Source organism: Carica papaya, chromosome 4 (genome assembly GCF_054855325.1).
Source record: "Carica papaya isolate Zhongbai chromosome 4, ASM5485532v1, whole genome shotgun sequence".
In the NCBI taxonomy this organism is placed as follows: domain Eukaryota; kingdom Viridiplantae; phylum Streptophyta; class Magnoliopsida; order Brassicales; family Caricaceae; genus Carica; species Carica papaya.
Window position 1 is genome coordinate 22,640,299 of NC_142312.1, and position 22,379 is coordinate 22,662,677.

Sequence of the window (22,379 nt, forward strand, 5' to 3'; positions counted from 1 at the left end):
CGCACAGGATCCCCTCTCATTTCATAACCACACCACTCCTGGTTTTATCAGTAAAAACGCAGCGGTTTTACGCCACGAAGTATTGCGGGAATCCTTGGGTAAAACCACCGCACCGTCGTTATCAAACACCCACAGTCTTCGTATCGGATCACAGCCGCAAAATACAAAAATTGGGCCCCACAGCAAAATGGGCCCACGTGTACGTAAAATTAAAAATAAACCTAGGAGCGGGTTTATTCCATAATCCACGTCCAAAATGCACCGTATTCACCAATATATTTTTTATCAATAAAATTTTAATTTTATTTTAATCTACTTAAATTAATTAAATTTTGATTAATATTTATTTATATTTATTTTTAGGTAGATTATATTTATTAAAACTATTTTTATTTCAATTAAAATTTTATAAATTTTAATTAATTATTTAAATATATTATAATTTTTTTAAAATTAAAAAAAAATGAATAGAAAACACGTATTAAGATGGATATAACAACCTAGTGTCCATCTGTACGTTGAATGGCATTTATGTAATACTGGCACGAGAGCAGGAACTCACATGTCATTTCAGGAGGGAAGCAGAAAAGAACGACACGTCTTTAGTTTCCTTCCTCGCCATCTTCGCTCTTCTTCTCTCTCTCTCTGCGTCTACCTGATTTAGTGTAAAAGAGGAGAGAGAGAGGGGGGAGAGAGAGAGAGAGAGGGAGAGGCAGAGAGGGAAGCAAGAAAAGCTTTGAGTATCCGAAAGACGCTCTCCTCTCTATTCGTCTTCTCTTCTCTTTTCGTCTTTTTCTCTCTGGCTCTGCTTGTGTAGAGTACAGAGAAACCGAAAAACGCTGTCTTTGCTCACTTATTTCGCCATGATCTCGTTGAACCGAAGCTGTTATTTGGTAATTTGCTTTGAAAAATCTCTTATAAATCAGACCCATTTCTCTTTCCAGGCTTTTTGACCATACCCATTTCATCAATTAGCTTGGCTTGCTTCTCTTCCACGTCGAAAGTCGCGAGATTTTCTTTTTTCTTTTTGGTCTAATTTCTACAGGTTTTTGTTTCTGGCTTTAGTTGTTATTGAGGAGCATAAAGTTTATTATATTATCACGGATCGAATGCTCTCATCAGTTTCTCACATCTGGGTTTGGTGTAATTTGCTATTTATTGTTCAATTTACGGAGTTATCCAAGTTTTTTCATTTTCACATTCAATTTCCATTTTTTCGGTCTTCTGGGTTTTAACAATTTCGCTCAAAAGATTCACAAAATCTCAACTTTATAAACCGGGTTTTATTGATCTCATCGTTTCATGTATCACATCGAAAATCACGTATTCTTAATCCGTTTATTTCCTCTTTTGTATTTAACACGCATTGAAGATCTTATGGCTCATATCTACTGTTTTCAAGCTGTTTAGATGCAAGACATGCAAATTATTACCTTGTTGTGTCTTCTTGTATAGATTTCCTTGATTCTGATATTTTTTCTTGTGTTACCTCTTTTTGGGTTGAACAGAATAAAACAGACCTGCCTGGGTCTCATAGTCCTTTGTCTTCTAGGCATAAAAAACTATTCCCTGCTACAGTGAGAGTGGTGGCTGCCTCGTCTTCCAATAGAGACCGTAACGCCAGCGTCGTGATGGAGAGCACGTTGCAGGACATGAGAGAAGGCGCCTCAGTGCTTGGTCTCGACCCCAAAGCCACTGTTGCTGGTGGAGTTCAAGACGTGTACGGTGAAGATGCCGCCACTGAGGATCAACTTGTTACCCCTTGGTCTATCTCTGTTGCTAGGTGAGATAGCCTGTTGGATGTGTTTTCAGTGTGACCTATGCGTTTTCCTTTTGTTGTTTTGTTGCTCTGCTTTTTGTTGGTTTTTTAGTCTTGATTCTTGTTAATGAGATTTTAACACTGAATTTTTACATTAAAGGAATTTGTCCTTGGTGATTTTGTTGTTTTCCTAGTAACGGCTTCACTCTCGTGATTCGTGAGTGTAATACCATTATGCGGTCCCCTTGTAATCTTATGTAATACTTGTTGAACTATTATGTCCTATTAAGAAGAGTGTTTAGACCATTTTGACATCTCATCGTGCATGCAACTTTTATTTGCATTTTATCATTGTATGGAACATTTTTAGCAAGCAAGGTGATGGTTGTCTTTTCTGTCCTGTTTATCTCAGAGGAATCTTTCTGTTTCTTTATGGCTTCTGATTGTTCTTTGTTGACACCATAATCTGATGAAAATGCCTAGTTTTGTTTTGCCTTGCCTGCGTTAATTCTCTATTTAGTCATCTATTTTCTTTGCTGCAGTGGATATTCGTTGTTACGTGATCCTCACCATAACAAAGGGCTTGCTTTCAATGACAAAGAGAGAGATGCCCACTATTTGCGAGGTCTTTTGCCCCCATCTGTTGTTTCTCAAGACCTGCAGGTTATCTTTCATGCCTTATAGATTCTTCAATATCACTCTCAATGAACATAAATTCCTTCAGTGTCATTCTCAGTAAACATGCAATAACTCTTCCCTTTTGTTACCACTCGTCAGGTGAAGAAAATGATGCACACCCTCCGACAGTACCAAGTTCCCTTGCAGAAGTATATGGCCATGATGGATCTGCAGGTAGTTGCTGAAACATTTCAGTCTTGTTTTGTCTCCTAAGCTTCTAGTTGGAATATGTGACTCCCAAATAAAGATACATGGTCTCTTTAAAGTTTTTGGAAATGTATGCGGTAGATTTTTCATTGATTGCGTCCTGAAGCCTGTCTTTTATTCGACAAAAATGGTTGAAGTTAATGTTTCAAATTGTTATAATCTTGGCTTTCAGGAGACAAATGAAAGATTGTTTTACAAGCTCTTGATTGACCATGTTGAGGAGTTACTTCCTGTTGTCTACACTCCAACTGTTGGTGAGGCTTGCCAGAAATATGGAAGTATCTTCAGGCGTCCTCAGGGTCTGTTTATCAGTTTGAAAGAGAAGTATGCCAGTCCATCTTTGTTGTTGCCCTCATTAGTTAACTTTACAATTTTTTAATACTGCATTGAGCTATGTATACTAGAACTAATTGGTGGTCATTTGCAGGGGAAGGATTCTCGAGGTATTGAGAAACTGGCCTGAGAAGAATATTCAGGTCATTGTCGTTACTGATGGGGAGCGAATTTTAGGGTTAGGGGATCTTGGCTGTCAGGTAAATAACATCCTTTTTTCTGATTTGATACCCGCAGATTCTTTTATGCTTCTAGTAGTATCCCTTCCTTCAACTTTTTGATTTTTTGTTATTTAGTAAACTTGTCATGTGGTTTTCATGTGCATGTATTTATTAATTTAGTTAATGATAAATTCTTTTTCCAGGGGATGGGAATACCTGTTGGGAAGCTTTCTCTCTATACTGCACTTGGAGGTGTCCGTCCTTCAGCTGTAAGTATCATCATGAGGGTGCAGTTCTTCCCTTAAATAGCTAAATAAAAGAAGGCTGCAGATTTACTTTGATATGTTCTATTTGTTCAAATAGCTTGTTTGCTAATTAGATGTAAATGTTAAGGTCATTTGATGTATCTTTTGTGTATTGATTGGACCCCTATGGTTCCCGTTTGATTTTAATTCTCTCTCTCTCTCTCTCTCAAAAAGAAGTAAGGAAAATAATGCGCCAAGCATGAAAATTTTCGGAGAAAAGCTAGTCAAGCGTGCAATCCCATATCGGAGTGTCATTGCCATTATTTTTCAAATTGAAAACCTTGTGGTATTTTAGTTGTCCGTGATTCTGTTAATTGGTAAAACTATGTTAATGCTTCTTTCTGTATACATAGAACACCATGAAGTTTAATTAGAGAGCTGTAGCAATTCAGACCGTGGAGAATTTGAAACTCCAAGACTTGGAAATTAGTTTCTTCCAACTTTTATTCATGCTACCATTACTTTTCTAATTTTCACAACAAAAAATTTCTGACTATGTTGATTATTCAGTGCTTGCCTGTAACCATTGATGTGGGAACAAATAATGAGAAGTTGTTGGAAGATGAATTCTACATAGGTCTTCGGCAAAGGAGGGCTACTGGACAGGTAATTAGCCTATCTCATCTGCTTTTTAGCTTCATTTTTGAAGCTGGATAGTTTTTGTTATACTGAAGTGGGATCCTGCTGCTTGTTCAGGAATATGCTGAACTTCTACATGAATTCATGACTGCAGTAAAGCAGAACTATGGGGAGAAAGTCCTCATTCAGGTAGTTGGCTACCAACATCATTGAAGGATTAGATTACTTGTTTGTTTTCTTCATGCTCTCTAAATTTTCATTAAATTTGTTGCAGTTTGAAGACTTCGCAAATCATAATGCTTTTGATCTGCTTGCAAAGTATGGCACAACTCATCTTGTTTTTAATGATGATATTCAGGTATGGCAGTTAGTTATGACAGGATATAGCCATATCTTTGTGTCTAATACCATGCATAATGATATTATTCCAGGGCACAGCATCTGTGGTCCTTGCTGGCCTGGTTGCAGCTCTGAAATTTGTTGGGGGATCTTTAGCTGACCACCGATTCCTATTCCTTGGTGCTGGAGAGGTGAGTAGCTATTATCCTAGGCTATAGGTCATGCTCTGCAGCCTAATTACTTTTCCATCAAGGAATAAGGAAATATGTAATAAGTAGAAAGTCTTCTGCTTTATTTTCCTTTTCTTTTGGAATAAAATCATGCTGCTTCTCTATTGTGATGTAGGCTGGCACTGGAATAGCAGAACTCATAGCACTTGAGACATCTAAGCAGGTTGTACAGCCTATTATTAGCTGCAATGTTCATTAATATGATGCTTTAGTATGTTTTGTCAAACTTGGAATATTTAATAGGAAAACAACCTAACTGAGAGAAATAACTTCTGATTCTTATGCAGACAAATATCCCACTGGAAGAGGCTAGAAAGAATATTTGGCTTGTGGACTCTAAGGTAGTAAAAAGCTAATCTTGCTTCTTACTGCACGACACGTGGGTCCTCTTTGTTTGCACATTTTTTCATTATATTCCAATATTGAAGTGCAAGTCTTTGTAGGGATTAATTGTCAATTCTCGCAAGGAATCACTTCAACATTTCAAAAAACCATGGGCTCATGAACATGAGCCTATAAAGGAACTTGTAGATGCTGTTAAGGTGCACTCTCTCCCTTTCTCTTCTCCGCTCCTTACTCTCGCAAACTCATATGGGTTTGAAACAAATTTTTAACTCAGGTGACTTTATTACTTTCAGGCGATCAAACCAACAGTGCTGATTGGAACATCAGGGGTTGGTAGGACATTTACTCAAGAAGTTGTTGATGCTATGGCCAGCTTAAATGAGGTACATTGTCTGTCTATCCATGTACTTATAAACTGAGATTTTTACGAGTAGGAAGCAAAACTGGCTTTTCTCATAAATATGACTAAATCAAATGCAGAAACCCATTATTCTTTCTCTTTCCAACCCAACTTCACAATCCGAGTGTACTGCGGAAGAAGCTTATAAATGGAGTCAGGTAACAAAACCGTGCAACTTGTACATGTTACTTCTCCATCTGAGAAAGCATCATGTTATTCAACTTGTTCTTTCATCCCTTAACGCTAATGTCGATTTTGTTAAGATTTTATGTTGCTTAGGATAAACTCATGACGAGCCTTCTTGAATCGCTTTTTTCTGTGGTGGGGTTTGCAGGGACGTGCAATTTTTGCTAGTGGAAGCCCATTTGCCCCAGTTGAATATGAGGATAAAGTTTTTGTGCCTGGCCAGGTATGAAGTTCAGATGATTTAGCGGATGCATTTAATAAATTTAGATATTCTGTTGATTGAGGGTTGACTTTGGCATCTTTTGTTCAGGCAAATAATGCATACATCTTCCCTGGATTTGGGCTTGGTTTGATAATGTCTGGTGCAATTCGGGTGCATGATGACATGCTTCTAGCAGCCTGTAAGTACAGATTCCTAGTAATGCTGTAGCTGCATTTCCGTCAAACTTCACAATACTTGTTCTACTTTTACTCTCACTTCCAAAGCAGCTCTTGTTATTTTGTGTTTTTTATGATGATTGACTCCTTGCATCTTTGTCATATTTTTGCGGAACAGCCGAGTCATTGTCATTTTGCGTAATGCCGTAGCTGCATTTCCATCAAACTTCACAATACTTGTTCTACTTTTACTCTCACTTCCAAAGCAGCTCGTCATTTTGTGTGTTTTATGATGATTGACTCCTTGCATCTTTGTCGTATTTTTGCGGAACAGCCGAAGCATTGGCTTCACAGGTGACTCAGGAGAACTTTGACAAAGGACTCATATATCCACCGTTCACAAACATAAGAAAGATTTCAGCACATATTGCGGCCAAAGTAGCTGCTAAAGCTTACGAACTTGGTAAGCACCTAAGTTGGTTAGCAAATTACATGTGTATGCCAAATATAAGTTGCAGCATATTATGTAACTGTTGAAAAACTATGCAATCATCTTGTAGGTCTGGCTACTCGTCTGCCTCAGCCTAAGGATCTGGTGGAATATGCTAAGAGTTGCATGTACAGTCCCGCCTATCGTAGCTACCGGTGAAGTATGCTGTGTTAGAATTGGGACTCTTAAATCACATAAAACTGTAACTATGTTGTTTTTACGCCCTTTAGCTCCCTCCAAAATTTTTTATTTGTTCAGTTTCTATGGTAGAAAATGTTGGTTTTTTTTTTCTTTCTTTTTTTTTGTTCAAAAAAATTGATAATAGTATTTTGAAGCTGTGAAACCACTTAAAGATGAAAATCTTTGCAGTCTCTTTTTAAAGAAGAAGCTTCATATTAATTTACGCCGCAACTATTTTGCAACAATCAACGTCGGATAGTTTTTTAAAATAAAAATTGTGGTTATCAAACTCAGAAACCTTTAAACATGCAGATAGATATAATAAATGTCGATAAAATGGTATGTAATAAATGTTGATTGTTTGGTGGAGAAAATGGAAGCAAAAGGATGCATCTGGTGGTTGTTAGTTAGTTGTTCAAACAATTAAAATCGTTTTAAAGTGTGTTGAATTGGTCTCGTAATGTCTGCCTCATTCTTCAACGTACATATAAATATGTGTGTATGCATAATTTACGTGGCTTCCACTTTTACTTCATTTGGAATTTTTCCCAAATTAAAAATCCCAAGCTTCATTGGGGAGTTCTATACCAACTCTTCGACTGATTGATGCCTGAATATTATGATCTTCAGCGTATCCGTCGGAGGGCTAATGAGATGCATGTAGAACCAAGAAAGAAAAAAGGGGGGGGAGTGTGAAAATCAAAGAAAAAAAATTTCATATTTTTCTTTAATTGTTTGATTAGATCTTTGCACATTGTTAATAATTAATGGGTATTTATTATTCAAAAATATTTTAAAATTTATTTTTTAGCTATTTATTTACAGAGAGATTTACAAGGGAAATATTTGAAAAATGGATTGTTTGTACACATTAATGTATTTTATCAGAGTTTGACTTTTTTGTGTTTTTATTGTTAGTAAAAAAAAAATATAATACAAACCATGTGACTTGAGCTATTAAAAGTTTTAACACTTTTTGAGAACACTCCTAAATTTTTTTTTTTATTTTTTATTTATACAATGCTTGGACTAGGGTAGGTAAGTTATTTATGTGTTTTTCACTATTTGATTTGTATGGAAATGTTAGTAAAAGTATATTTCTATTAATTAAGTTCTCATGAAAAGTAACAAGTGAGAGAAACCAAGAGTGGTTGTGATAAATTTTATGTGTATGCGTATGAATGATGTGAGCATTAATGTGGTATCGGAGTAATGAAAATGTATTATGTTCAAAAGTGATTTCATTCCTAAAAGTTTTATGGCAACACTATCAACTCGATGGGAGCATGAAGATGATATAACAGAAATGTATCCACACTCGTTTTATGTCTTGTGATAATTAAAATTTAAATAATCGAATTTTCTAAAAAGTAGAAAACATATAATTTGTTTAAACTTTTGATTTATACACACACCTTAAAGTGTTTTTCTGGTAAAATTCATATGTATAATAAGTTACAAATTCTAATTAGAAATAATTATGGATTTTTTTTTTCTTAGCACATATGGTCTCACCTTATCTGTCCGCTCCCGAATACTTCCAATTGTGTGTTCACGTGGCCGAAGGGCCTCCTCCGATTGGCCCATTTTGACATCTTACTTGCCGAGGTGTCAAAACTTTCAGATTTTTGAAACTTTTGATATTTAAGTCCTTTTTAATTTGCTGAAGGCCCTCAAATTTTAGTTTTCTTTTATTTATGTTCTTGAGCCCCTATTTTATTAATTTTAGAGTTTAATTTAATTTTTTATGTTTTATTCTGTTTATTTATTGATATTTTTACCATAAATAAGCCCGATTATTTAAATTTAATTTCTGCTTGTGAAAATTTTGCAAAATAAGAATTAAAATAATTAATTTAAAGTGAAGACTTTATTAATCGAATTTTCAAGTATAGATGCGGTATTACACCTTTATTGTTTGTCACCCGCCACCTATGATTATTTCATGCAAATAATTATCATGGTATTGAAGTTCGAATATTATTAAAAAATAATAATAATTTTTTATTTTTAATAATATTATTATACAAATATTTTGTAAATTAATTTTTTATTAACCTTAACTAGTACATATTATAAATGCATAAATGTAACCACCACATTATTAATAAAATAGGTATTTCAGGAATTCGCAAATTGTACCACATTTATTATTTTGTTTTAATTTGTTTCTTTTGAATGGAGAAATTATATTTTTAATTAACAAGAATTAATTCCCCAAAGGAAATTAAGTATAATCCTGCGGAAGTGGGAAAAATTCCCCAATCCATGAGGTTGTGAGCCGCGGACACGCATGTGTCCCATCTGCCAAGCTGGTCTGGCAGCCCGCAATCATGCAGGGCATTGTATGGGTCATCTCACGAAAGCCACGGGCGGTCATTGCACGCATTGCCCGCGGCTATGCGGGTGCCGTAGCTTGCTTGCCTGCGAGCTGTTTTCCCGTGGAAGACCGACTCCCATAGAGTTGCTTGGGTCTGGCCGATGTGACACTCGCCTTTTGCTTCCATTTTCTCCACCAAACCTATTCTTAACTAACCATTCCCTAACCAAGCAATCAACATTTATTATACTTATATCTGGATGTTTAAAGATTTCTGAGTTTTTAACCACAATTTTTTTAAAAGAAAATTATCCGATGCTGATTGTTGCTCTTCCTTGGTTGCAACATAGTTGCAGTGTAAATTAGTATGAAATTTCTTCATTAAAAAAAGACTGCAAAGATTTTCATGTTTAAGTGGTTTCACAGTCTCAAAATGTTATTATCACATTTTTATCGAAAAATCAACATTTTCTACCATAGAAACTGAACAAATAAAAAATTTGAAGGGAGCTGAGGGCGTTAAAAAAAACAACATAGTTACAGTTTTATGTGATTTAAGAGTCCCAATTCTAACACAGCATACTTCACCGGTAGCTACGATAGACGGGACTGTACATGCAACTCTTAGCATACCCCACCAGATCCTTAGGCTGAGGCAGACGAGTAGCCAGACCTACAAGATGATTGCATAGCTTTTCAACAGTTACATAATATGCTGCAACTTATATTTGGCATACACGTATAATTTGCTAACCAACTTAGGTGCTTACCAACTTCGTAAGCTTTAGCAGCTACTTTGGCCGCAATATGTGCTGAAATCTTTTTTATGTTCGTGAATGGTGGATGTATGAGTCCTTCGTCAAAGTTTTCCTGAGTCACCTGTGAAGCCAATGCTTCTGGCTGTTCCACAAAAATACGACAAAGATGCAAGGAGTCAATCATCATAAAAAACAGAAAAATGACAAGAGCTGCTTTGGAAGTGAGAGTAAAAGTAGAACAACTATTGTGAAGTTTGATGGAAGTGCAGCAAAGGCATTACTAGGAATGTATACTTACAGGCTGCTAGAAGCATGTCATCATGCACACGAATTGCACCAGACATTATCAAACCAATCCCAAATCCAGGGAAGATGCATGCATTATTTTCCTGAACAAAAGATGCCAAAGTCAGTCCTCAATCAATGGAATATCTAAATTTATTAAATGCATCCTCTAAAGCATTAAGGGATGAAAGAACAAGTTGATTAACATGATGCTTTCTCAGATGGAGAAGTAACATGTACAAGTTGCATGGTTCTGTTACCTGATTCCATTTATAAGCTGACTTCAGCAGTACACTCGGGTTGTGAAGTTGGGTTGGAAAGAGAGAGAATAATGAGTTTCTGCATTTGATTTAGTCATATTTATGAGAAAAGCCAGTTTTGCTTCCTGCTCTTAAAAATCTCAGTTTATAAGTATATGGATATACAAAGTACCTCATTTAAGCTGGCCATAGCCTCAACAACTTCTTGAGTAAATATCCTACCAACCCCTTATGTTCCAATCAGCACTGTTGGTTTGATCGCCTGAAAGTAATAAAGTCAATTGAGTTAAAAATTTGTTTCAAACCCATATGAGTTTGAGAGAGAGAGGAGGGGGAAAGAGACAGAGAGAGAGTGCACCTTAACAGCATCTACAAGTTCCTTTATAGGCTCGTGTTCATGAGCCCATGGTTTTTGAAATGTTGAAGTGATTCCTTGCGAGAACTAACAATTAATTACTACAAAGACTTGCACTTCAATATTGGAATATAGTGAAAAAGATGTGCAATCAAAGAGGACCCACGTCTCATGCAGTAAGAAGCCAGATTAGCTTTTTACCCCCTTAGAGACCACAAGCCAAATATTCTTTCTAGCCTTTTCCAGTGGGATATTTGTCTGCATCCGAATCAGAACTTATTTCACTCAGTTAGGTTGTGTTCCTATTAAATATTCCAAGTTTGACAAAACATATTAAAGCATCAGATTAATGAACATTCCAGCTAATAGTAGGCTATATAACCTGCTTAGATGTCTCAAGTGCTGTGAGTTCTGCTATTCCAGTGCCAGCCTACATCACAACAGAGAAGCAGGATGATTTTATTTCACAACAGAGAAGCAGCAGTGTGCGAAGAACAGATCTGTACCGAGGGGAAGGTCTGGTGCGTGTGTTGAAGAAATTCTCTTGTTCCGATTTAGGTGAGTTCCCTTATGACTTGTTCCTCTCGATCCTTTAGCATCTAAACAATCATTTTACAGCTCCTCAAGCCCAGAAACTTCAGCAAGCTTGAAACCCGAAGCTTCTTTGCTGCTGCACCTGCCATCGCGAACTGTGCAGGTAGGATCACTGTTTTTCTGTTAAATACCATTTCCATTTTCAATCTTTTCACAATCATTAGTAGTTACCAGTTAGAATAGGTTGTTAGGAGTATTAGAAATTCATTTTTTGGAAGCAAAACCACTCTTAAACCGAAACCTAACTCAAAATGCTTCACAGGTTCCGCAACAGTTTCTTGGTGAGTTGCAGAACCGATTTTCAATCATAAAATCCTCTTTCCTTCGTGCTTTTGAGTCCAAATCGTGGTCTTCTTCGAGATAAGATAAGGAATAATCGAGTTATTATATTTATGGATTGTTAGATAAGCATTTGCATTGGTAAGTTATTCAAAAATTGAAAGTGAGTTGGTGTTTAAATTGAAAAGGGTGAGTGAGTTCATGAACTGTATTCTTTTGATGTTTAATGTGTAAATTATGGATGTTTTAAAGTTCATTGATGATGAATTGTTTGTTGGACATGAGACAGAACAATGTAAGTTGAAATTACAAAGTGAAAATGGAAAGGAATTGGTGACAGAAGCCAAAATTGCTTCTCTCAAACGTGCCAGGCACCAACGTGCTGAAGTTGTTAGGCACACACGAGCTAGTCGTGCAGGTTCGTGTAGGGGATGCTTTATGAGTACCCAGAACCACCGGGAAATGTCCCTGGCACGATGCTTTTGAGCAGGTTGCTGCACAAGTGAGTGAGGGACTTTGTTGGACATGTATAGATGCCAGAAGGGTCTGTGCGAGTGATAGTGTGCATAAACGTTACTCCTATTGCTTAGATTGAACATATATTTGTATTAGTTACTGCTTCACTTAAGAGATTTTGTTAAATTTTGATACAGGTGAAAAAATAAAACTTAATATCTGAAAATAGTGTAGCATAACTGATTTAGCACACAAAATCGTCATTCGTGCTCAAGCCTCGGGAATGGCTTGCACCTAGCGGCTTTAGCGGTATATATTAGTTTATACGCAGGTAAGCCTTGGTCAAGGCTTACACTATAGTGGAAACAATATATATACTAATCTTTTAGGATTCTTTAAAACAAAAAAAACAAAAAGGCAAAAATAGAAAACTAAATTAAAATGATACTTTTAAAAAATAAAAAGGAGGTTGAAATTAAGGGGAGAAAACCCCTAACTACACAAAACCTCACTCTTTAAATAGAAGAAAAAGAGGACAGCCGTGAGGAGGAGGCCGATGGAGAAGAAGAAGAAGAGCAGATTCTTTTTCTATTTTCTGTACTTTTTTCTGTTGATTCTAAATAATTTTTGGTGTACTAAACTCGTGATAAGCAGCTAGATACTCATCTTTTCTAGTCATGGATTTAATTGAAGTTTCAATATAAGAACTGTGAGATCTAATTATTTTATTTTTATTCTTCCCTATTTTCAATATTTTTATATTCTTCTATGTATAAGAATATTGTTGTTTGTTATTCGTTGCAATAGAGCGCATTTTGCGTTTAGCATAATAGAATAACGTCATTCGGGATTCCTGAATCTATAATTGTTCAAAATATTCTGATAATTAGTGATAAATTAGTGTTCACTAAGAAAATATATAATTCAATCTAAATGAACTGCATTGATGTATTTGTTGGTTGAAATCAGGTCTTTCTAGTTTTTAATTCTTTTAGTGTATTAAACTCTAGGAGTGTCACCGCGGTTGTTCGTTGGTAAGAGTTAATCAACGAACATTTCTTAATTAATTTAAAATTAAGGAAATATTGCCTATTAGTCTCCAATAGCTAAAACTAGTTTATTGAGAATTGGTAAGAATTATCTTTGCATCAATGATCAACCTTACATACTAAAACGAATATTATTTCTTTGACTGAAAATCTATTCATAATTGATTCTTATTTTCTTATTTTGTTGAATTATTTTCTGTCAATCTCATTTAGTTGATTTTTATTTGCTAGTTTGTTTTAATCCATTAGTTGTTCAATTTCAACTCAAAGCAAAAACCCCTACTTTCACAATTGTTGGTCGTAAAAGAACATTAAGACTCAATTACTTGAGGATTCGATTCTATTCACCACTATTATAACATTATTTTGTTATTTAAATAAGAATTTATTTTTAGTGGATTCGACACTCATCAAATTTTGGCGTCGTTGCTAGGGAATTGAAGTTTGACTAATTTAATTCTTTTTATGATCAAGTTTGATTGTGGATAACCTATTTTTACGATCCAAAAATCGAAAAAACCATCAAGAGACTGAGGAAAAAACTAAGCTGAAAAGGAAACATTTCAATAGAATACAGTTTTTGCATAAAAGAATACAACCACCGAAATAGAAGTAGAAATTGAGTATATGACCGAGAAATGTACTTTGAGGGAGCTGACAACACTGCTTTACATCACTTGTCCAGCCTTATAAGTTGCGTTTGAGCTAAAATCTGGTTTGACCCATTTGCTACCCAAGTTCCAAGGATTGGAGAATGAAGACTCACGAAAGCATCTCAAGAAATTTAATTTTGTGTACTCAAGCATGAAGTCGCAAGGAGTGTTCAAAGAACAGATTAAATTATGGACATTTTCCTCCTCTTTGGATGATGCAGCCAAAAATTGATTGTTTTACCTACCTCCTGGCTCAATCACCACATGGACCGATATAGTAAAGTTATTCTTGAACAGATTCTTTCTTGCTTCTAGAACCGGTGAGATAAAGAGAGAAATATGCAGCATAAAAAAAAGACTCAGAGAGTCTTCATGATTATTGAGAATGATTCAAGCGGTTGTGTGCAAACTACCTACAACATGGCATAGTAGAACAATCATTCATTCATTATTTTTATGAAGTACTGCTGCCCACATAGAGAAAAATGTGGGATGTAGCTAGTGGCAGTACCATAGTGAATAAAACACCTCGCCAAATTAGAGAATTTATAGCAATCATGATTGTCACTTTGCAGCAGTTTAGGAAGAAGGGAAACACCTCAATAAGGGTGAATGAGGTAAATATTTTTTCTCTTAAATCTCAAATTTCATAACTAACTACTTTAGTGTGAAATATGATTGTAGGTAATATGCAACAAGTTAGAGTTTGTGGGATTTGTGCTCATTTTGGACATCCTACGAACATATGTCATGTACTTCAAGAAGATGACCAACAACATATCTATGCCATAAGAGAATTTTTCAATCAACTGAAAGAGATATATGACCCTTATTCTAACACTCACAACCTAGGATGGAGGGATTATCCTAATTTTGGGTATGAAGCAAGACAACAAAATTTTTAACAATATCAACCAAGACCACCTCCAAAACAAAGTATATCTCTTGAAAAAATTATTAAATCACTTGCTATTAACACCCAACAATTTCAATAAAAAAAAGAGCAAACATTCAAAGTTTGAAGACCCAAGTAAACCAACTAGTGACGTCAATGAGAAAGCTAGAATCCCAATGTGAACTACTTTCTCAAATAGAGGTAAATTCAAAACTTAATGTGAGTATTGTCATGTTGTAAAGTGGTAAAGAGTTGTTGGAAAATCCCAGTCAGGTAAGCTTTAGGCAAGATTTACGAAAAGACATAGAATCATAAACTGCAGTTGATGACAAGACAAGTGGAACAAAACCAAATTCTAACCAATTAGCATCATTCATAGTCCCTCCATCATTTCTAGAAAGATTTGCAAAATTAAGGAAGGAAAAAGAAGAGAAAGAGATTTTAGAAACTTTCTACAAGGTCGAGATAAATATTCATTTACTCAATACAATTAAGCAGGTACCTCAATATGTGAAGTTTTTAAAGGAGTTGTGCATCAATAAGAAAAAGCTGAGCCGCAATGAAAGGGTAAGTGTGTGGAAAAATATTCCAGCAATAATTCAGAGAAAACTACCTCACAAATGCAAAGATCAAGATATGTTTGTTATTTTTTACAAGATAGACACTTTAAGGTGTGTTTAAATGATAATTTATTAATGTATAGTATGGTAATTTTATAATTTTGCCTTATTTGTTTGTATTTGTAGACACATGATATAGTTTTTTAGTAGTTGTTAGCATGATTCTCAAAACCATTATTTTTTTCATTTTTTCAAACCAACAAATTAGTGGTTTTGTGTGGTTTGGATTATTTTTTTTTCTATTTATACCCTTATGCTTTTTTATTATTTAAATTTATACCTTCATCATTATTATATATATAATATGAATATAAAAAAAATCGTATTTTTTTTAAAAATTTCTTTTATTTAATTGCACATATATACATAAATATATATATATATGTATACCATATTGCCACTTGATTTTTTTTTATAAAATTTATTTATTTTATTATATATATTTAATTATATATATACATGTATCTGTATATTTAATTATATATACATATATATAGTATATTTAGTTATATATATACATAAACATGTATATTTAATTATATATATACATGTATCTATATATTTAATTATATATATATATATTATTTTTTCTATTTTTATTTTTTCATTTATTATTACATACAATAAGTCATGAACAAAATATATAATTTGATCAAATATAAAATTATACCATTCTATCAATCTAAACAAAAATAGTTGCTATTACCATATATTAATATACAAAATTTTTAAATATAATATAACTTTATCATTATCATACTTTGTCATTGGTATACAATATCATACATTAATGAACCATATTAAAAGTTATCCAAACACACCCTAATAGGGATAAAGAAAGTTATGTGTGATTTAAGAGCATCAATAAATGTAATATCTTTATCTATTTATTCAAAATTAAATATCGGTCATTTGAAAGAAACAAGTGTTATAATTTAGTTAACTGATAGATTAGTTATTTATTTTGAAGAAGTTATAGAGAATGTGCTTGTCAAAATTGATAATCTTATTTTTCTTCCTGATTTTTATGTATTAGATATGGAAGATGATAAATCATCTAATTCATTTGATATTTTGCTCGGAAGACATTTTCTTAGTACGCCAAGGCCAAGATAGATGTGCAGGATGATACTCTCACTATGAATTTTGATGGAAAAATTATAAATTTTAATATTTATGATGATATAAAGTATCCTAGTGATGTGTCTTGTGTATATGGTGTTGATACTATAGAATCTTTAAATCAAAAACACTTTGATTCAAGATATGATTATAAACTAAACATTGTGATTTCTAATAATTTTGATGTAGACAGCTTAAAAATTTTAGGAGAGGATTTTATTGTTGAAGAGAATCTATAAGATATAGTGAACAAATCAGATGCATTTAAACCTCAAAGAAGTAATGCCTTGTGTTAATCTTTATATTTTTCACACAAAACTTATACCTTCTGTTTTGCAGGCATTAAAGTTGGAGTTCAAATTGCTGCAAAAATTGAAGAAAGTTAGGAATGATGCTTACAAAAATTCAAAGATCTACAAAGAGAAGACAAAGGCTTTTTAGGATAAAATGGCTTTCAGGAAGCAATTTTTGATAGGGCAAAAAGTTTTGCATTACGATTCTTGTTTAAAGCTATTTTCTAGAAAATTATGATCAAGATTGGTTAGGTCCTTCTGTCATTACTAATATATTTTCTCATGGTGCAGTTGAAATCAAAAGCTTAAACACCAATAAAATTTTAAAGGTCAATGGTCATCGATTGAAGCTTCTCAATGAAGGATTCCCTACACCAAATGTTGAAGAAATCACCTTGAGATATCCTGCAGAAGACACATGAAAGAACTATCAATGTCTACCTTAGGATGTTAAACAAAAATGTTAAATAGGAGGTAACCCATTCAATTCTTTTAGTGTTTTTATTTTAAATTTTAGTTTATTTTTGGAATTCTTTATTTATTTATGATATTTTTTTATTTATTTATGAAAACTTTTTTATCACTCACAGCCCACCAACAGAGAGGCCACGAATAGATCCACTAGGTTTTCAGTCTGGAGCGTTCACATAACACTTGCCCAAGGTTTACGCCAACTACTCTAGCATTGCCTGAGACCTACGCCAATTCCTCTGGGATATTTGCACAAGCCTTGCCCAAGGCTTGATCATGCCATTTTTTCAGTTTGAGGTGTTCGTACAAGTCTTGCCCAAGGCTTATGCCCTGGCCATATCTGGGATTTAAACTACATGCTGTCAACACAGATTCTATTTAACCTCCATCGCACAACAATCCCTTGCCTTGGAAGTGATTCTGCTGTGACTACAAAAGATGGATGCCCGAATGACTCACATCAAGATCCTGAGTCTCTAGATGGCCACCAAGTTGTATAAAGTTGAGGAGCTAGCCCAGTTAGTAGCTCCAGCTTTAAAGACCAGCCCTCCCCCCAAGACCAGATGATGCTTCCTAGTGCATCCCACCTCCAAGTCAAGTAACCAGGGGAGTTGATATGTCCCTTCATTATTTCTTTTATTTCATTACTCATTCTTTACATCACATTGGAGACAATGTGTAGTTTAAGTGTTGGGGAGGAACATGTTGCATTTTAGGTTTTCATTTGAGATTTTGTTACACTGCTTATGCTGCATTCAAATCTTTGTTGCACTGCTTATGGTGTGTTCAAATTCTTTTATGACACTCGCTGATGTACATTTTAACCTTGCCCAAGGCATACCACAAATACACTTTTAACAACTCTTAACCCCAACTTTTTCACACCTATCTCAATTATTCTCAAAACAACCCAATTGTGATATTCCAAAAAGCAAATTGTAATTATGACTATCCTCAATGAATTTTTAATTTGTTTTTCATTTTTTCACCTAATGAATAGTTATTTTAATTATGTATCTTAAATATGACTTGTTTGGGGATTGCCTTTAAAAATTGATTTTTTCTTATTTTTGAGTGAATATCAAAACTTAGGAAGAACTTTACTACAACTTGTCCGGATTTGTGTGTTTAGAATTCTATGACCAACTGAGTAACCGGATGCATTCATCACAAATATTTGCCATCGCGTCAAAATGTTAGTAACATTTCAAGTCAAATGACTATGAATAGCCCTAATAACCACTTGAAACTGTAACAAACTGAGTAACCGAGTGCATTCATCACAAGTATTTGCCCTTGCATCAAAAGGTTAGTGACATTTCAAGCAAGCAATAAAAATGCTCAAGTTGGCTACAAATAGATTTTTTGTTTTTAGCATGAACCAATTACATGAAATCCTTATATCTGGACAGGTTTGGTGGTTGTTCTACTGGGTAATGGTTGTTTCTCTCAATGAAAATTTTTGTGTGTGAAAATCTGCAAAACTCTTTCATGTCATATTTGAATATTAGTCAAAGTGATTATTCATTGGTATGGTTCCATGAAATTCAAACCTGTAAACTAATAGTTGATGGTTATTTTTACAACTCAATGATTAAGATGTAATAGACGATTTGTGATGGAATGATTGAGAATAGTTGGACTGAATGTGAAGGGTTGTGAATTGGAGATCTATATTGTATGGTGTTTGAGGGCGAGCACAAGATAAGTATGGGAGAATTTGATTGTGTGCATAAACGTCATTTTTAGTGTTTAGATTGAATACATATTTGAATTATTTACTATTTAACTTAAAGGATTTTGCTAAATTTTGATACAGGTGGAAAGATAAAACTTAATATCTGAAAAATTGTAACGGTCTCAAAAATTTAAATGAAGATGTATGTATTAAAAATCTCAAATGCGGAAGCGTAATAAAAATTTTGATTAACATCTTTTACACAATAACCAAAAACGTACTCAAAACATGAAAGAATAAGCTAATTAAAAAAGATACTCGAGATAAAAACTATAAATAGAGCTATAAGGTCCTTAAGCGTCTAACTCGCCGTCTTCCTGCAGAACGGGCTCGGGAACCACGTCTTCCTGATCTGAAATGGTTAAGTAAGGAATGAACTACACTAACCCAGTAAAGATATCACACTATCTCACTGCCACAGAAGTAAAGGTCGATAGAAAATAAAAACGACCAATTGAGCATAATTTATAACAAAATCATTTATTAACATAAAAACCTTTACTGTCCACTTACCTCTGTGAGATTCATAAAAATAACCTATGAAAACAATAACATGATAATCATCATAAAATCATATCGATTTTGTAACAGAACACATGTCCTACTTTTGTATTTCAATAATCAGACAATAAATTTAATCTTTTACCAGCCTACTAGTATCCGTGGGGATCCATAGGGGGTCTCCGCTACACGTGAACTATTATCATTAATAATCTGATTCCAGAGCCGTCCCCATACCTCGTCCGGTATGGGCGCCAAAATCATAAACCTCCATACCCCGTCCGGTATGAGGGTGAAACGGGTCGTCCCCATACCCCATCCGGTATGGGCGCCAAAACACATAAGGTCTCCATATCTCGTCCGGTATGAGAGACCACATTCCCGGTAGGGTTCCCTACGGACTCGGTCCGTCCACCATCTCCTAGGATATCTAGTCAGACTGTCCACATTATCCATTTATCAATTCACATAACCTTTTTACATTTTTTCTTGATCTCAATCATCCAATCATACACAATATGTAAATCAGTAATTGACGTCAAACAAGACAATACAGTATCGGGTTCACCATAATACAAACAATAATAAAATAAACCATGATTCATGCATACAAGACCATAAAATAATTATTTCAAACATCATACTGCATTTAATACTGAAAATTAGATCAAACAACAACTGACCAACAATGTATCATACTCGGGCTCCATTAGCAACCTTAATCAATTATACATCTATAAAGCACAAAATACCGTTTAATTATTTATTAAGCTTTAATACCGTGATAGGGAATAGGGTGAGGGGTTCTTACTTGTTTCAGGTCTAAAATCGGCTCTACAGTGCGCCTACGGGCTGTCCCTAAATTCCCTGAATTTTTTTCGGAAAACTGAAACGCACTACCAGTACCTGCAAGTGTCCCAAAAAAAATTCCAAATCAGACCTAGGGCCCCTTTCGGCCAATATTAGAATTCCGGCACGGCGGCTCCGCCGTGCTCTAGTAACGGTGCCGCCGCTTGCGGCGGTGATCCACCACGGGTTGGCCGTTTTCGACCGAATTCGGCCAAACTTGCATTGGTCCCTGCGATAAAACAACCATAGGGCCCTCGGTGGGTCAAAAAATCACGAAAAATCGAGACTTACCACCGGCGGTGCTCTCGGGTGCGGCGGCTTCTCCGGCGTGAATCGCGTTTTGATATTTTGCTCCGGTCAACCTGTAGAGAAAAGAATGGTGATCACAGTGGTATAAAAATTGCATCGAACGGAGACCGGGAAGGGCCTCATCGGAGGCAAAAACAGAGAGAAGTTGTGGCGCTGCCGCCGGACTTCGGCGGGATTTTTCGGTCGATTGGCCGGTGGTTTAGCTCCGATTTGGCCATAGACGGATTCAGCATCGAAAAACGAGGCAGGGGGAGAAAATTTACCTCGATTGGCGGTCGAAAAATTCTCCAATGCGGTGGCGGGTGGCGGCGGCCGGCGTCAGGTTCTTCTTCTCCAGCGAGGCACTGAAGGCTAGAGTTTCTGGTTAAGTATGGGTAAGGTTATTTATACCCTTTCCCTTTTGATCTCAACCGTCCGTCAAGATTAAATATGGACCATTCGATCGCGATTTATTTGGGATTAAATCTGGGTCGTCCATCGCGATGTGATCTGGGCCGTCCGTGCCTGATCGAATCTGAGCCGTCCGTACGCGTGAAATATGGGTCGTCCGTGCGCACATTTGATATGGGTCGTCCGTGCGCGCGGGAACGAATATGGGCCGTCCGATCGCGCGCACGCGGATCGCCCACGTGGCCCGTCTCGTGTCAGCGTTTTCTTGCCACGCGGCGTGTCCTGGTTGGCCGAGGCTGCTGACCAAATCGTTAACGTGGCTACTGACGTTGCACAACTTTTTCAAATTGCATTTTGACCCCGTTTCTGATTTTTTTTTCAAAAATACCCTCAGAATCCAAATTTTCACCCATTTTTCTCAAAATCAATTTCAATTAAATCTAGATAATATTTTTACCCAATTTTATCATTATTATTATTTTTATTTTCATTAAATTAAATTAAAATCTAAAAAATTCAAATACAAAAAAAAAATAAAAATAAAATAATATTAAAAAAAATAATTTGGGTGTTACAAAAATAATGCAACAGAACTAATTTAGTACACAAAACTGTCATACATGCTCAAGCCTTTGGTAAGGCTTGCACCTGGCAGCTCTAGTAGCATATATTAGTTCGTACACAGGTAAGGGTTGGGTAAGGCTTACACCCTAGCGGGAACAACAAATATTAATCTTTTAGGATTCTTTCAAACTAAAAAAAATGGTAAAATCGGGAAACCAAATTAAAATAACACTTTTAAAAAATAGAAAGGAGGTTGAAATCAAGGGGAAAGAAACCCTAACTACACAAAACCTCACTCTTTAAATAAAAGAAAGAGTGGAGAGCCGTGAGGAGGAGGCCGACAAAGACGAAGGAGAAGAGCAAATTTTCTTTCTATTTTATGTACGTTTCTCTGTTGATTTTGAATAATTTCTGGTGTACTAAACTTGTTATGACCTGCTAGATACTCATCTTTTTGAATTAAGGATTTAATTGAAGTTTTAATACAATGGTTGTGAGATCTAATTGCTTTATTTTTATTCTTTCCTATTTTTAATATTTTATATATTCTTCTATGCATAAGAATATTGTTGTTTATTATTCGTTGCAATAGGACCCATTCTGCGTTTAGCATAATAGTATATTACCATTTAGGATTCATGAATCCGTAATTATTTAAAATATCCTAATAACTAGTATTAAATTAGTGTCTATACTAAGAAAATATATAATTTAATCTAAATAAACCATATAATTGAGTTTGTTTGTTAAAATTGGGTCTTTCTAGTTTTTAATGCTATTGGTATATTAAACTCTAGGAGTGTCTCCAAAGTTGTTCATTTGCAAGAGTTAATCAATGAATGTTTCTAGGTTAATTTAAAATTAAGAAAATATTGGCTATTAGGAGCATTTCCAATAGGTAGAATCAGTTTATTGACAATTGGTAAGAATTATATTTGCATCAATGATCAACCTTGCATATTAAAACGAATATTATTTCTTTGATAGAAAACCTATTCATAATTGATTCTTATTTTCTTATTTTGCTGAATTATTTTCTGTTGATCTC

The 22,379-nt window shown here is 34.9% G+C and overlaps 1 protein-coding gene and 2 long non-coding RNA genes across 8 annotated transcripts; 2 read left to right on the forward strand and 1 right to left on the reverse strand.

The window, feature by feature from the left end:
* The first annotated feature begins 674 nt into the window (after positions 1–674).
* LOC110818318 (NADP-dependent malic enzyme) lies at positions 675–6,750 on the forward strand. Its single transcript, XM_088218168.1, has 20 exons — positions 675–893; positions 1,509–1,783; positions 2,302–2,422; positions 2,537–2,611; positions 2,817–2,968; positions 3,072–3,177; positions 3,342–3,407; positions 3,954–4,049; positions 4,140–4,211; positions 4,297–4,380; positions 4,454–4,552; positions 4,707–4,754; positions 4,879–4,932; positions 5,035–5,133; positions 5,230–5,319; positions 5,417–5,494; positions 5,671–5,745; positions 5,833–5,923; positions 6,235–6,363; positions 6,461–6,750. Exons 1-20 carry the CDS (start codon positions 864–866, stop codon positions 6,547–6,549), a joined length of 1,929 nt encoding a protein of 642 aa, XP_088074294.1. The 5' UTR covers positions 675–863; the 3' UTR covers positions 6,550–6,750.
* Positions 6,751–9,478: 2,728 nt separating this feature from the next.
* Positions 9,479–10,664, reverse strand: LOC110818382 (uncharacterized). Of its 4 annotated transcripts, XR_015818551.1 has the most exons (5): positions 10,552–10,664; positions 10,366–10,455; positions 10,194–10,272; positions 9,947–10,037; positions 9,479–9,790 (listed from the first exon to the last, which is right to left on the reverse strand). It is a non-coding gene; the product is annotated as an uncharacterized LOC110818382 (long non-coding RNA). The 4 variants fall into 4 exon arrangements; XR_015818550.1 differs by having other exon boundaries at positions 9,947–10,272; XR_015818549.1 differs by having other exon boundaries at positions 10,194–10,455.
* Positions 10,665–10,800: 136 nt separating this feature from the next.
* On the forward strand, positions 10,801–17,854 carry LOC110818383 (uncharacterized). 3 transcript variants are annotated; one of them, XR_015818547.1, is made up of 5 exons: positions 10,801–11,106; positions 11,167–11,245; positions 11,405–11,423; positions 16,556–16,983; positions 17,100–17,854. It is a non-coding gene; the product is annotated as an uncharacterized LOC110818383 (long non-coding RNA). The 3 variants fall into 3 exon arrangements; XR_015818546.1 differs by lacking the exon at positions 11,405–11,423 and having other exon boundaries at positions 10,809–11,106; XR_002540409.2 differs by lacking the exons at positions 16,556–16,983; positions 17,100–17,854 and having other exon boundaries at positions 10,819–11,106; positions 11,405–12,103.
* Positions 17,855–22,379: the final 4,525 nt, after the last annotated feature.